The sequence below is a fragment of the Pristis pectinata genome, chromosome 35 (genome assembly GCF_009764475.1).
Source record: "Pristis pectinata isolate sPriPec2 chromosome 35, sPriPec2.1.pri, whole genome shotgun sequence".
Classification (NCBI taxonomy): Eukaryota; Metazoa; Chordata; class Chondrichthyes; order Rhinopristiformes; family Pristidae; genus Pristis; species Pristis pectinata.
Window position 1 is genome coordinate 7,285,827 of NC_067439.1, and position 15,783 is coordinate 7,301,609.

The window sequence follows — 15,783 nt, forward strand, 5'->3', positions numbered from 1 at the left end:
TGGCACATTGTGGTTTCTGTGCTGAACTGTTCAGGGTTCTACCCCCTCGGTAAAATTAAGTATAATAATTGCTTTTCAAAATTGCCCTTTAATCTTTTGTAATAATTCATTGGCTTTAATTGCTGCTGTGAAAGCATAGGCATCATGTATCTTTTTACCAATTTCATTTGGATGCAGGGTTCGCGAAGTCTTCATTGCAATTTCATTTTCCATTCTAATGAAATTCCTCTCGTCTTGTTTTTCTTTCACAGGGTATTATTGGGATCATCTATTTTTCACTCTTTGGAAGGATCATAATACTGGGGACCACAGAAATATGGGATCTGAAGCTAGTGTTGCAAAAGGTGTCTGTCTGTAACTCTGCACCCTTCAGATTGCCAGGAGATCTACAGTGGTACTGTACTTGGGAGTAGGTACAACTACTAACATGCTGTTGACAGTATCAGGATGATTGGATGATTATGATGGCAAAAAAACAGGATGTTCGGATCCCAAATTACAACATCAGTGTCGTGGGATTATCTGGGACGGAAAAGGAGAAAGGCCAGTGCGGAGTTGGCAAGTCTTGTTTCTGCAATCGGTTTGTGCGCCCTAAAGCTGATGAATTTCATCTTGACCACACGTCAGTCCTTAGCACCAGTGACTTTGGGGGCCGTGTTGTTAACAATGACCATTTTTTGTACTGGGGTGAAGTTGGTAGACCGGTGGAGGAAGGAGTGGAGTGTCGAATTCATGTGGTGGAACAGACTGAGTTCATTGACGATCAGACTTTTCAGCCTCACCGGAGCACTGCCCTGCAACCCTATATTAAACGTGCTGCAGCTACCAAATTGGCATCTGCTGAAAAGCTGATGTATATTTGCACTGACCAATTGGGTCTGGAACAAGACTTTGAACAGAAGCAGATGCCAGAAGGGAAGCTATTAATTGATGGTTTCCTCCTTTGCATAGATGTCAGCCGGGGTATGAACAGAAATTTTGAGGACCAGCTTAAATTTATTACAAACTTGTATAACCAAATAATAAAAACAAAAAAACCCATCGTGGTGGTGCTGACAAAATGCGACGAAGGGGTGGAGCGGTACATACGTGAAGCTCACTCCTTTGCTATGACTAAGAAGAACCTCCAAGTGGTGGAGACATCAGCACGATCAAATGTCAACGTGGAACTGGCATTTAGTACTTTAGTGCAGTTAATAGATAAAAGCCGGTCGAGGCCCAAGATAATTCCATATTATGAAGCATTGAAGCAACAAAGTCAACTAATAGCTAATGCAAAAGACAAGTATGAATTTATCATTAACCAGTGTGTCACCCATTATAATGAAAGTTGGATGAATGCCACTAGGAAAATGCATTTGAAACCTGAATTCCAGGATTATGTGCATCTTGAAGGAACCCCGAAGGCCAAAAAACTGTTCTTGCAGCATATTATGATGCTCAAGGAGAGGCACATTGAGCACTTAAAGAACAAGTACCTCAGTAAACTTGTACTAGCTCTTGATGCCCTTTTCCCTGATCTGAATGAGATTGAGAACTTGAACTGGATCATGGCACAGCAGAGGTTGAAGACCAAACAGGATTTTTTAGCCTGGTTTGTTGTTCTGAGTGAAACACCCTGGGATAAAACTGATCATATTGACAAAATGGATGACAACAGAATTCCATTTGATTTGCTGGCTGGGAAATGTGCAGAAGATCAATTCAGAAAGCATTTAGAAAAACTGAAGAATGAAAGAAAAAGAGAAGAGATGAGGAGGGCTTTTAAGGAAAATCTGTCATCGTCGCCCTTCATAACTCCTGGAAAACCATGGGAAGAGGCTAGAAGTTTTGTTATGAATGAGGAATTCTATCAGTGGCTCCAAGAGCAGGAATACCAAGATATTTACAGTAGACATCAACGTGAGATAATAGATAAAGCCAAGGATCAATTTCAAGAACTGCTTTTAGAGTATTCAGAGTTGTTTTATGAATTGGAATTGGATGCAAAGCCCAGCAAGGAGAAAATGGGTCTCATCCAGGATGTTCTAGGAGATGAGCAACGATTTAAGGCACTTCAGAAACTGCAAGCTGAACGAGATGCCCTTGTGTTAAAACACATTCATTTTGTATATCATCCGACGAAGGAGACGTGTCCAAACAGTCAAAATTGTATTGATAGCAAAGTTGAACAATTGTTGGCTGCTAAATTTTATCGATCTTCAGATCGAAGCCATCTAAACTCTCATTCAGACTCTAATGCTGACAAACTCAACCTTGTACTACTTGGCAAGGATGGACTTGCACATGAACTGGCTAATGAAATTCGAGTGCTGTGTACTGATGATAAATACGTTCTTGAGGGAAAAATGTATGAGCTGTCATTACGACCAATAGAAGGTAATGTGAAACATCGGGTTAATTCTTTTCAGACACCAACCTTTCAACCTCATGGTTGCCTTTGCCTGTACAACTCCAAAGAATCACTGTACTACATAAAGGAGAGCTTAGAGAAACTGAAAGAATCAACTTTAGACCGAAGGGACAATCATTTAGCACAGTTGCCTCTAACTCTAGTTCTGGCTTACAAAAGGGAGAGTGGTGGAGAAACACTACAGACTTTGAGGAACCATGGCCAGCAACTCGCCAACAAATTGCAATGCCTTTTTGTTGATGTAACTTCTCATAGTGTGGGTTCTGGACGAAATTTCAGTGAATTGCAAATCAATCAGGCTTTGAAAGGCTTGTTGGATACCATGAAACGCAATTTGAATCTAGTAAGTTCTTCCCCAAGCATTAAAGACTTAACTGATGCAGATCTCCGAATAGTAATGTGTTTGATGTGTGGTGATCTGTTTGGTGTGGATGAAGTTCTCCTCTCCATTATTCAACCTCACTTTTGTAGTTCATTGCAACCTGGGAACAGTAATTCAGTCATGCTTGAATTAGCAATCGGAGCAATGCGTAAGCGTATTGAACTATCTGTTCTCTCCTATCATTCCTCTTTCAACATAAGGAAAAACCAATTAGTCCATGGGTACATTATTTTTTACTTAGCAAGGCGTAAAGCTTCCTTGGCTATGCTCAGAGCTTTTTTGTCAGATGTGCAGGACATTATTCCTATTCAGTTAGTAGCAGTCACTGATGGAGCTGAAGTATTGGAGAGCGATGTGTCACGGGACCAGCTTGAAGAAGGCCAAGAAATTGCTCAAGAGATCTGTGGCAAGTTTGTTAAAATAACTGGTGGGCAGTCACTTCAGCACAATGTGGAGATTTTTGCCCCATTTTTCAGAGATGCAGCTGAAAAGAAAACCATTGTTGAAACTTCACACATGTATGATAATGCAGCTGAAGCATGCAGTAATACAGAAGAAGTATTTGGCTTTTCTCCCAGGCCCAGCTCACCCCTCAACAATTCAATCTGCTTTGATTATGATGAGGACATTGAAGGTCCACCACCTTACGTTGCACTACGTGATGAAACTTCCGGGTCTGCAGTGATCAAGGAGCAGTCTAAGCTCTCAATGGACCTTGAAGGGAATGAGAACTACCTGCTGTGTAGCACCCTTGGTTCTTTTGAGAGGCTAAGTAACAAAGTACCTCCTCCAGTAAAACCAAAGCCAATGGTGCATTTTGACAAACTGATGAAGAAAATGGATTCCTCTGAGGGGAAAGAACCAGGAAGCAAAGAAATGCAGAGGAAGCCTTCAACCGTAAGTTGGGCGCCTTCTGACGATGGGTCGTACATGTCTGACTATGCAGAACCAATAGACACATTGGTAAGACCAAGAGGGGATGAAGAGAATATCTACTCAGTGCCGCATGACAGTACCCAGGGCAAAATTATAACCATCCGGAATTCTATTTCTGCCAAGTCGCAATCGAATGGAAGTGGTAATGGATCAGATAGTGAGATGGATATCAGCTCTCTGGAGCGTCAGAGGAAACTTTCATCCGTCAGCAAACCGTCGTTGTACAGGGATCGGTCCAAAAAATTGGGCAAGTTTGCAAGTTATCGCACAAGTTTCAGTGTTGGGAGTGATGATGAACTAGGGTCCTTATCACAGAAAAAAGCAGAAGCTGATTCTTCATTGCCCAAGGGAGATAATACACCCAATACTTATGAAACGGATGGAGATGAATCGAAGCGAGGGAAGCTCCTACGTAGTTTGAGAAGGCCAACATCAAGGGTAAGATTCCTTCCTTTTACAGAATTCTTTCCAACTATTTCTGAGCAAAAGTGAACAGACTTGTCCTTTTTATGATTTGAGGCAGGGGGAATTGGATAAGGTTAAGATATCATTTTTGCTTTACTAATAATCAGAACAAGATTATCCCCAGGTCAGATGAGATCTATCCCAGGTTGCTATGGGAAGTAAGGGAGGAGATAGCTGGGGCTCTGATGGAGATTTTTGTTGGCCATAGATGAGGTGCAGAAGATTGGAGGATAGTTAATGTTCCTTTATTTAAGAAGGGCAGCAGACATAAGCCAGGTAACTACAGGCTGGCGAGTCTTATGTCAGTGGTAGGGAAATTACTGGGGAAAAATCTTAAGGGGTAGAATATATGTACATTTGGAAAAGCAGAGGCTGATCAGGAATAGAATTGCTTTGTGTGGGCAAAATCCTGCCTCTCTCATTTGAGCTTTTTGTGGCGATAACTAAGAAGAATAATGAAGGCAGGCAGTTGATGTTGTCTGTGTGGACTTTTTTTTTAGTAAAGGTTCCCCGTGGTAGGCTAGTCTAGAAGGTTAAGACAAGTGGGATCCGAGGTGAGCTGGCTAATCAAAATTAGCTTGATGATGGGAGGTAGGATAGTGTTGAAAGGATGCTTTTCTTGGAAGTCTGACCAATGGTGTACTGCAGGGATTGGTGCTGCAACCTTTGATATATTAACACCTTGGATGTGAACCTAGGAGATATGATTACTAAGTTTGTGGATAATACAAACATTGGTGGTATAGATAGCAAGGAAGGCTGTCTAAGGCTATAGTAGGATAAAGGTCAGTTGGAAAGTTGGGTGGAGCCTTGGCACATGGAATTTAATCCTGACTAGTGTGAGGTGACGCATTTGGGAAGTCAAATAGGGGTAAGACATAATAACTGGTCAGGCTGTAAGGAATGTTATTGAACAGAGGGACCTTGGGTTTCAAGTCCATAATTCCCTGAAAATGGCAATAATGTAGATAGTGTAGTGAAGAAGGCATATGGCATTCTTGCCTTTTGTGGGACAGAACCCAGAATATAAAATTTGAGATGTTATGTTGCAACTTTATAAAACACTGGTGAGACCACATTTGCCATATTGTCTGTAGTTTTGGTCACTACACTGTAGAAAAGATGTGGTTGCCTTGGAGAGGGTGCAAAGCAGATTGACCAGGATGTTGCCTGGATTGGAGGACTTCAGTTATGGGGAGAGATTGGATAGGCTGGATTTGTTTTCCTTGGAGTGAAGGAGGCTTGAGGGGTGATCTGATAGCAGGATATAAAACTTGAGGCATGCATAGGGTAGATAGTCAGAATTTTTCCCATGATAGGGGTATCAAAGGCAAGAGGGCATAGGATTGAGAAGAGGGAGTTTTGAAGGGGATTTCAGGGAAACATTTTATTCCAGTGTGGTTAATATCTTGAATGCCCTGCCAGAGGAGGTGGTGGAGTCAATGCAATTACTGCATTTATGAGACGTTTAGGCAAGCAATTAAATAGGAAGGCACAGAAGATTACTGTTCTAATGCAGGCAAATGGGATTAGTGTAGGATGGGTAAAAACGTCGGCAGAGATTTAGGGGGCTGAAGGGCCTGTTTCTGTACTGTACAACTCTAGAACTTCACATTTAAGTGCCAAACGCAATGTGATTACTGGCTTTATTTGTGATTATTGTTTTCAAATTTTGTCATGCATGCTGTATTAAATTTTACCTTTTTTATTTTTGCCACTTGGTACTCTGAGTAGGACCTGAAGAGACTGTGTCACGTGTTTGACAAATAGCATTCCTCAAAACCTGTTTTGTATATACCTGCAGAATTTTGAGCTGCTTAGCTTAGATGCAAATCTCACTGTTGGCAGGAATAATTTAAGGTGATTAACTTTCACTCAAGAAAAATGCTGGAAAAGCAAGCTTGTTAGCTTATACTGTTTCTCTTGCAGTTTGTTGCACCAAGCTAACCAAAATGACAACTGGCATCTATTAGCAATACACGCAAAATGCTGGAGGAACTCAGCAGGTCAGGCAGGATCTATGGAGAGAAATAAACAATCAAAGTTTTGGGTCAAGACCCTTCAGCGACTGTTTATTTCTCTCCATAGATGTTGCCGGATCTGCCGAGTTCCTAGTGGAGAACTCTGCAGGTCCAGCAGCATCTATGGAGATAAATAAACTGTGTGTTGCTCCAGATTCCAGCATCTGCAGAATCTCTTGTGTATGTATCAGCAATGTTCTGACACTTCATAATGGCAATAACAAGATAACCATGGATACTCAGCTTAAGGGAAAAAATGGCTCAGAACTACTGAGTTCTGTCAAAGCTTTTTTTTTCTCAATCTGCTATAGGCCTGGCATTAAAAAGCATTCGAAAATTGTTAAATGTTTAAATGATTAAGAATTAAATAACATTTAACTTTTAAAAAATTACAGTACTTAAAATAAAGATATAACTCAGTTATAAAATCTTCCATCAAATAAATGGGGTTATGGAGCCTGCAATATTCCAACTGGTGGAGAATCTGCAATCAGATTCCCAGATTAAATGTAAGTTTATATTCCACTGCAAGACCACAAAGTCCAGTGTACAAGCGCAGCCAGGAAATTGCTAGATTAGTCCAGTTGGTTGAGGGCATTGGCTTTAGTCCTGGTCTGGAACTTGTTGGCACTAGTAAGAGCGCTCATAAATTTGTGAAGAGCTGATGTTTCTGAGAAATTCTGGCCAGAAGAGCATTGTGGCTATTTGGAAGATGATGTACTGTTCATCAAGCAAACTTTGTGATAGGTGACTCGCGCTTGGTGTACTTTTAAGTGGAGTCTTAAAGGAGTGGAGGGATCCTTAGATGGTAGAAGATGTTCGAGGCCACAGTTGAAGGGATGGAATTCTTACAAAATAGTGAGGCCTGTTTGAGTTTGGAGGTTGGGAGCAGCATAGTCACAGAAGGGCAATGAGATTCTCCTGCTAATGGAAGCGTCTCGACATCTGCCCTATCGTGCCAACTAAGGATCTTGGTATGTTTCAATGAGATCACCCCTTGCTCTAAACTCTAAATAACACAGAGCTATTTCTTTAACTGCTTGTGATAGGACAACTCTTACCCTAGGAGTTAGGCTAGTGAATCTGTAGGACTGCCTCCTGTGCCAGACCCTTAAGGGGACCTAAATTGTGCACAGTACTTCAGTTGTGGCCTCAGCAGTAGTACTATGTACTATTGTAACAATTTCACCTTATTTCTAAACTCCAACCCTAATTCGCAGTAAAGGCCAATATGCCATTTGCCTTTCTAATCACTTGCTGTACCTGCCTGCTAATATTTTGTGACTTGTGCATGAGCATCCAGATCCCTCTAGTGCGCTCATCTGCAGTCATCCTCTATTTAAATAAGTGTGCCTTTAGATTAGTGTTACCCAAGTGTGAATCCTTGTGCTTTCCCACATTAGTCTATTTGCCAAGTTTTCGCCCACTCACTCAACCTATCTATATCCAGTGTCAGAGTCCTGATATCATTGCAACATTCCCTCCCACCTATTTTCATGTCATCTGTGAATGTGGATACTTTATACTCTGCTCCCATCCTCCAGGTCATTAATATAAATTGTAAATAATTGACGGATGAGAACTGATCTTTGTGACACACCACTAGTTGTATCCTTCCAGCTTAAAGCCCATTTATTCTGACTGTCTTCTCTGCAATAACCAAACTTTAATCCAAGCTAACACTATTCCCTAATATCATGTGCTCTTGTGCACCAGGCTTTTATGTGGCACCTTGTCGAGTGCTTTTCTGAAAATCTAAATACACCTCATCTGTAGGTTTCCCTTTATCAACTCTGCTTGTTACATCCTCAAAGAACTCTAGCAAATTTGTTAAATATGATTTATCTTTCACAAAACCATGTTGACTTGGTTTGATTACATAAATCTTTTCTAAATGCTATTTCTTTATTGATTTATAGACTCCATCTTGCCAACAACAGATATTAGAATGGCAAGCCTTTCTTTTCTCTTTTTAAAAAAAACAATGGAGTTACATTTGCAGTTTTCCAATCTGCTGGTACCTTCCTGGAACTCTGCGAGTTTTGAAAAACCTCAACCAATAGCTCGACTATCTCTGCAACTGCTTTCTTTAAAATCCTTACATTGCAGGCCTTTGGGACCGGGCAACTGTCCACTTTCAGTCCCATTAGTTTTTCTAATACTTCTCCCTTGTAATAATTGTTAAAAGTTCTTCCAGTTTCAAACTAGCCCATCTGATAGCTTGGGGATGTTTGCAGTGTCCTTCACTGTGAAGACCAAGGCAAAGTACTAAGTTAACTTGTTTGCATTTCCTTATTTTCCTGTTATTAATTCCCTAGTGTGGCTCTATAGGGGTCCCACACTTAACCGAGCTATTCTTCCTTTTTATATCTAGAAAAACCCTTGCTGTTTGTTTTTAATATTGTCAGATTTTTTTTTCCTCATCAGTTTTCTGCCTCAGTCTCTTGCTGCTGGTTCTTGTAAATTCCATTCTCTGGTCTATCACTAGCCCTTGCCACTTTATATACCCTAGTCTTTGATTAAATGTTTTCCTTGACCACCTCTGTTAACAAAATATTAGTAGGCAGGTTCATCTTTCTCCTGGGATCCCTTTTTCTAGTTGGGATAAATTTCTGCCGAGTGTTTTGAATTAGCTGTTTAAATATGTCTCTGCTCATCCATTGATCTATCCCTTGCTGGAGAAGTGGACTATGTAAATAGGCTATTGATTATGGACTCCGGGTTTTTGCCCTCAAACTGTGTCTGCAGTTCTACCAAATTGTGATCATTACTCCCCAGGCGACCCTTAACATAACACCTTTGATTAATCCTATGTCATTAGACATGACCAAAACTAAAATAGCTTGTTCCCAGGAAAGTTCTGTAACATCCCACTCTAAGAAGCAATACCTGACACTCCACAAATTCTCTTCCACTGTACTGTTGACCGTTTGATTAGTCCAATAAATAATCACCCATAATTGCAGTTCTCTTCCCACCTGCCTTTGATATTTCCCCATCTCCTATTGAGAAGCAGCACTTGGTGGGGAGTGGCTATACATCTTCATCCTTTTCCCTGCTATTTGTTACTTCCACCTAAACTGATTCCACATTATCCACTACATTGATATCACTCAGCACTGCTCGATTCCTTACTTGACAAACAAAGCTACCCTACTTCCTTCCCTTTGCCTACTCTTTTGGAATATTGAGTTCCCGGTCCTGGGTCACCTTGCAACCAAATCTCAATAGTAGTATTGTGTGGTGCCTTAGTTACCTGCTCAAATCCTAATGTGATTGGGAGCTGCAACCTTGTTGGGAGTCAAATGTCCCTCGGCTCAACAGATAGCAATGTTTGGCTGTGTTAGCACAGCATATGGGCTCTGTTGGGGTAAACAGCATCATAAGTTCAGCTGCTTTTGTTAAAAGAAAACTTGCAAGTTTTTTCTAATTGCTCACTGCTTAATACCAAGCTAAAATTTTGAAGTGGTACTGTACAAATCAAATAATAGCTTGACTCAAAGGTACAAAGGCTTCATTAGATTCTGAATTTCACTTTTGTGGTGCACAAGCAATTTTAAAAAATCATGAAGTAAATCTCAGCTACTTCAAGCAGCTCAGTAGTTTAGTCTTTTTTTTTGACTAATTGTATATTCCATTTTCTTAATGTTCAGTTGGTGACTTTGTTTCTAGCTTGCTATTTTGGCCCTGGGATCAAATGTAGTTCCTAACATTGTTTTTCCTTTGCCACATTTATTTCATTTTTTTGCTCTTGCTTCAGCACATATAAAAAAATAGACTTTGAGTTGAAAGTAATTAGACTATCCTGAAGTGTGGCCATGTATGAAATTTGAGGAGTTAATGCAGTGTAAATACAACTAGAAAAGTAAAAGTTTGGGTGGGTTTTCACCATATAGCCCCTCTTGCAAATCATTTTGGTACTCCTTCTTCATTTGAGCTAAGACAATGAGGTACAGTTTAGAACCTTCAACTTCTAATGGTTGCTGATCTGTCCGTCAGAAAAGGAGGACCTTTCACCACTGCTTGTGTTGAATTGCTGTCTCAAGTTAAAATGATTAACAATAACCAGTGCCCACTGGCACAACACTGTAACTTGTAAGTAAAGAGTGGATGGGAAGGGTAAAAGGTACATGACAAATTAAAGGCATTATAGTTTAAATACAGAAATAATTCTCCTTTGATTATTGGAACATTTATTATGAGGACATAATTTAGATATTGAAGTTCTGAGCTTCCAAAAAGATAACCTAGTATTTAGCTACAAAGCCTTTTTAACAGTAGTACCTATAGGTTTCTGCAAGAGATTACAGTGAGCTTTCTTGATTGGAGGTGACTGTATGTATAAATTTTTAAGTTTTAAACTAGCTTTGATTTGATGAGAACTGGCAACAGCAGGAACAAATAGTGTTCTTCATTGAGCCAAACTAATGTGTACTTGGCGGTCTTGATGCTAGTTTTTTGTTTGGTGACTAGTTCTGGAACTAGGGCAAGTAACCTTGGAATAAGGCATTTCAGATTGAGAAACAGGATTGTACACTGTTTGGAGTTTTCTACCCTTGAGTGTTGTAGATGTTCAGTTATTGAGTATAGGCAAAAGTAATGGATTTTATGACACTCAGATGTAGGGTGGGAAAAGTAGTTTAGAGATATAAAATTGGTCATATTGAATGGCAGAATAGGCTCTGCATGGGGTGGTGTATTTCTTGATAACCATGAATTGCCTACTGATACTGTTAGTCCAAGAAATTGTCCTGCCTACCAGGTGACTTGCTGGAGATAGGAAGGTGGGAAGAAGGTGATTAAACCTAAAGGGGCAGGCATCAAGGAGTATCTCAGTGACGCAATTTAAGGTTCTGTTTTTTGATCTCGATGGAGAAAATAAATGTGTTAAGTGTCTATGGTAGTCATTAGCATTCAATAATTTTTTTCCTTTATGGAAAAATAACGAGAGAGTGGTTAAAGGTACCTCAATCAATCTAACTCGCATGAACTGAAGTTCACTTGCTATTCACGTCAATTGAACCATGAGCAGCATTCTGAAATTGGGCATGGAGTATATTAATTATTAGGACCCAAATTTGGAGCCTAACTGAATTAAATATTCTATAATTACATATTTAGGATGGTCTTAAATGTTAGAGAATTATTTTCAAGATGTATTTTTGGTGCTGTTGTACATGCTGTGTACTAGCAGATGTTATACTATTTCTGACATGCTATAGATGTTATATTTCAATTCTATCCAGGCTTGCATTTCTTTCCAAGTTGTCCACTAAATCTTTCCATTTGTCTCCAAGGTAGTGTTCAGTTCAACTACCAAATTATTTTTAACTGACTTTTACTGATAGCACCTGTTTCTCACTGCACAATATAACATTTTCTGTGATACTATTGTATCCTTGACTGCTTACCATGGGAAAAGCTTGTACTGATGCAGAGCAGTACAGCACGGATACAGGCCCTTTAGTGCAACCAGTCCATACCAGTCATGGTGCCCACCCAGCTAGTGCCAATTTCCTGTGTTTGGCCCATATCTCCCTAAGCCCTGCCCCTCCTGTACCCATCCTTAAATGATACTATTATACCTGCTTGAGCCACTTCCTCTGGTGAAAATGTTGCCCCTCGGGTCCCTTTTTTTAAATCTTTCTCCTCTCACCCTAAGCCTATGTCCCCTAGTTTTGGACTCCCCTATCCTGGGGAAAAGATTGTCGCCATCCACATTACCTATGCCTCTCATAATTTTAAACACTTCTATAAGGTCGGCCTCTCATTCTCCTACGTTCCAAGACCAAGCCTGGCCAACCTCTCCCTATAACTCAGGCCCTTTTGTCCTGGCAACATTCTCGTAAATCTTTTCTGCACTCTTTCCAGTTTAACCACATCTTTCCTACAACAGGGTGATCAAAACTGTACACAGTACTCCCAAATACAAATTGTTGGTGAGGCTGCACAACTGCAACATAATGTCTCAACTTCTATATTCAATGCCTTGACAGATGAAAGCCAGTGTGCTAAATACCTTTACACCTTTTACACCACCCTGTCTACCTGTGATGCTGCTTTCAGCCAACTCTACACTTGTACTCCTAGGTGCCTCTGTTCCATTACACTCCCTAGTGCCCTACCATTCACGATACAATCCTATGCTGGTTTGACTTTCCAAAATGCATCACATCACATGTATCTGTATTGAAATCTATTTGCCACTCCTTGGCCCACTTCCCTAACTGATCAAGATACCCTCATAATCTATGATAACCTTCATCACTATCAACACCACCACCTAATTTCATGTCATCTGGAAACCTACTGATCAAACCTTGTGCATTTGCATCCAAATCATTTATATAAATAACGAAATAACAGGGGTCCCAACACTGACCCCTGTACCACACCACTAGTCATCGGCCTCCATTCTGAGAAACAACCTTCAAACACCACCCTCTGCTTCCTGCCTCTGAGCCAATTTTGAATCCACCTAAATGGCCCTCCCTTGGTTCCATGGGACCTAACCTTTGAGACCAGTCTAGTATGTGGGACCTTGTCCAAGGCCTTGTTCAAGTACAAATAGACAATATCCACTGTCCTACTCTCATCTACACTTTTGGTTACCTCTTCAAAAAGAACTAAATGATTGGTCATGCACGACTTTCCATGCATAAAGCCATGATGACTCCTAATCACACTTCGTTTATCCAAATGCTGGTAGATCCTGTCACTCAGAATTCCCTCCAGTAACTTACCCACTACTGATGTCAGTCTGACTAGCCTGTAGTTCCCTGGCTTGTCCTTGCTACCCTTAAGCAATGGAACAACATTAGCTACTTTTCAGTCTTTGAGAACTTCACCAGGTAACAATGAAGCAAGTATCTCTGCAAGGGCCTCTACAATTTCTTCTCTAGCCTCCCACAAGGTCCAAGGATGCATTAGGTCAGGCCCTGGAGATTTATCCACCTTAATGAACTGTAAAGCTACAAATACCTCCTCCCTAGTAATATGCACGTTCTCCAAAACATCTCCACTTGTTTGCATTATCTCTTGAGCAACCATTATTTTCTCCTCAGTAAAGTGAGAAGAAATGTTCATTAAAAATCCCACCCATTTCTTTTGGCTTGAGAAATAGATGGCCCTGCTGATCTCTAGAGGACCACTCTCTCTTTCTAGCCATCCTTTTACACAATATGGGTATAGAACTTCTTGGGCTTTTCCTTAACCTTGCCTGACAGATCCATCTCATTCCCTCTCTTTGCCCTCCTGATTTCCCTCAAGTGTATTCTTAATTTTTCTGCAGTGATCCAGTGATTCGCTCATCCCCAACCTCCTAAATCCAATGTATGCTCCCTTTTTCTTGATCAGTGCCTCAGTGAGGGTTCCCAAAACTTGCCAGGTTTACGCTTCACCCTAACAGGAACATGCTGCCCCTGGACTCCTGATATCACACTGTTAAAAGCCTCCCACTTGCCATTCATTGTTTTCCTGTCAAGCAGGCTCACCCAATAGATCTCTGCTAGATCTTGCCTAATTCCCCCAAGATTAGCCCTGCTCTAGTTTAGGACCCTAACCTCTGGACCTGTTCTATCCTTTTCCATAAATATCTTTAATAGAATTATGGTCACTAGAGCCAAAGTGCTCCCTGACTGCCACTTCAATTACTTGCCCTGCATTATTCCCCAAGAGAAGGTCCAGTATTGCTCTCTTCCAAGTAGGACCCTATGTATAATTTCCCTCTAACACAACCCTATTATTCTTATAACTATGAACAATTTCTCTACACACCTCCTTGAATTCCCACTGACTATTTTTTGGGGTGGGGGGTCTATAAATACAGCCCCAGAAGAGTGACCCTCCTCTTGTGTCTCAAGTTCTACCCATATGGCCTCACTGGATGATCACCCAAGACCCCAAGAATGTCATTTCTAAGCACTGCTGTTACGTCCTCCCTTATCAAAAAGGCAACACCCCCTCCTTGCTTACCTGTGCCTCTGTTATGCCTGTAGCATCTGTATCCTGGAGCATTGTTCTGCCAGTCCTGCCCTTCTCTCAACTACGTTTCTGTTATGGCTATAATGTCCCAGTCCCCAGAGCCTATGCATGCTGTGAGTTCATCTGCCTTGCCTTAAGCCTCATGCATTGAAATAACTGCAGTTTAACTGAGTATTCCTTTCCCTCCCTATTCTGTGGCCATGGCTATCCTGATTACTAGACTTGCTCTCACTGGCTACTGCTTTATCCCATGACTAGCTCTTGCTCAGAGTCCCACATCCCTGCCAATTAGTTTAAACCTTCCCATGTAGCACTAGCAAATTTCTCTGCAAGGACATTGGTCTCGCTCTGGTTCAAGTGCAACCCTTCCCTCTTGTACAGGTTGCCTCTACCCCAGAAGAGATCCCAATGTCCCAAGAACCTGAATCCCTGACCCCTGCACCAGCTCCTTAACTATGCATTCATCTGGCCTATCTTTCAATTTCTGACCTTGTTAGCACGTGGTACCGGGAGTAATCTGGAGATCACTATCCTTGAGGTCCGACTTGACTTTTAATTAACTCCCTCTATTCATTCTGCAGGACCTCATCCCTTGTTCCACCTATGTTGTTTGCACCAACATGTACAAGGACTTTTGGCTGTTTGCACTCTCCCTTGAGAATGTTCTGCAACCACTCGGAGACATCCTTGGCCCTAGCACCCTGGAGGCAACACTATCCTGGTGTATCTTCTGTGGCCACAGAAACTCCTGTCTGTACCCCCCTCACTCTCAAGTCTCCTATCACTATCGCTCTGTCTGACTGCTGCCTTTCCCTTTTGACCCTCAGAGCCAGTCACAGTGCCAGAAGCTTGACTGCTGCTGCTAGCCCCTGAAAGATCATTTCTTTCCTCACCTCTCCCCCACCCCCAATTATCCAGGGAATGGTCACAGGGGAACCCTGAACTGTTTTTCATGAGTTCATGGTGTCTTAAAGCTGTTACTACAAATATGGAGGTGTTCAGAGTTTTCTCAAATAGCATTAAGGTAGATGGTTAAGAAATCCATTTTAGTGATATTAGGCCAAATGCAATATTGTCCATGAGGTAACTCTGTAAAGATCATTTGGCACTACTTTGAGTACAGAGATGCTGGCCTGGATTGTGCTGAGTGGGACTCTGCCACCAGCACTTTCAGCTCACATTCCTCATTGCCTGGGACTTAGTACAAGTCCATGTGGCTGGTCTTGCTAGGTGAGTCTGCCCTGGAGCAAATGGTAAAGCCCTCTGTGGTAGATGGACTTCGACGGATGTAGGTGGACCAGAATACACAGAGCCCACGAAACCCCTCTAGAAACTTTTGACAGGCTGGAAAAACCTGCCGACAGGCTTGCTATTTATTAAAGCAGTCGTGTTTATTCCTGTTTCTAAATGTCCCTGATATTCAGAAACACTTAAATCTTATTATTTCTTGTTATTTCTTATTTAAAAATATATGTAAAATTAAATGTATCGAATTAAAAATGTGTAACTTGCCCTTTTCTTTGGTGTAAGCTCCAACTGTAGGGGCACATCTCTGGTAAAGCTAGGCCAGCAAGATCAGGACT

At 41.3% G+C, this 15,783-nt stretch overlaps 1 protein-coding gene across 3 annotated transcripts in view; it reads left to right on the top strand.

The window, feature by feature from the left end:
• arhgap35a (Rho GTPase activating protein 35a) overlaps positions 1-15,783 on the top strand; it is a 121,200-nt gene that overhangs the window by 41,064 nt on the left and 64,353 nt on the right. For all 3 annotated transcript variants that reach the window (XM_052044076.1, XM_052044075.1, XM_052044074.1), the window contains one exon: positions 252-4,169. In XM_052044076.1, coding sequence (XP_051900036.1) covers positions 456-4,169 — 3,714 coding nt within the window. In that variant the 5' untranslated portion in view covers positions 252-455. The remainder of the gene's footprint in view (positions 1-251; positions 4,170-15,783) is intronic.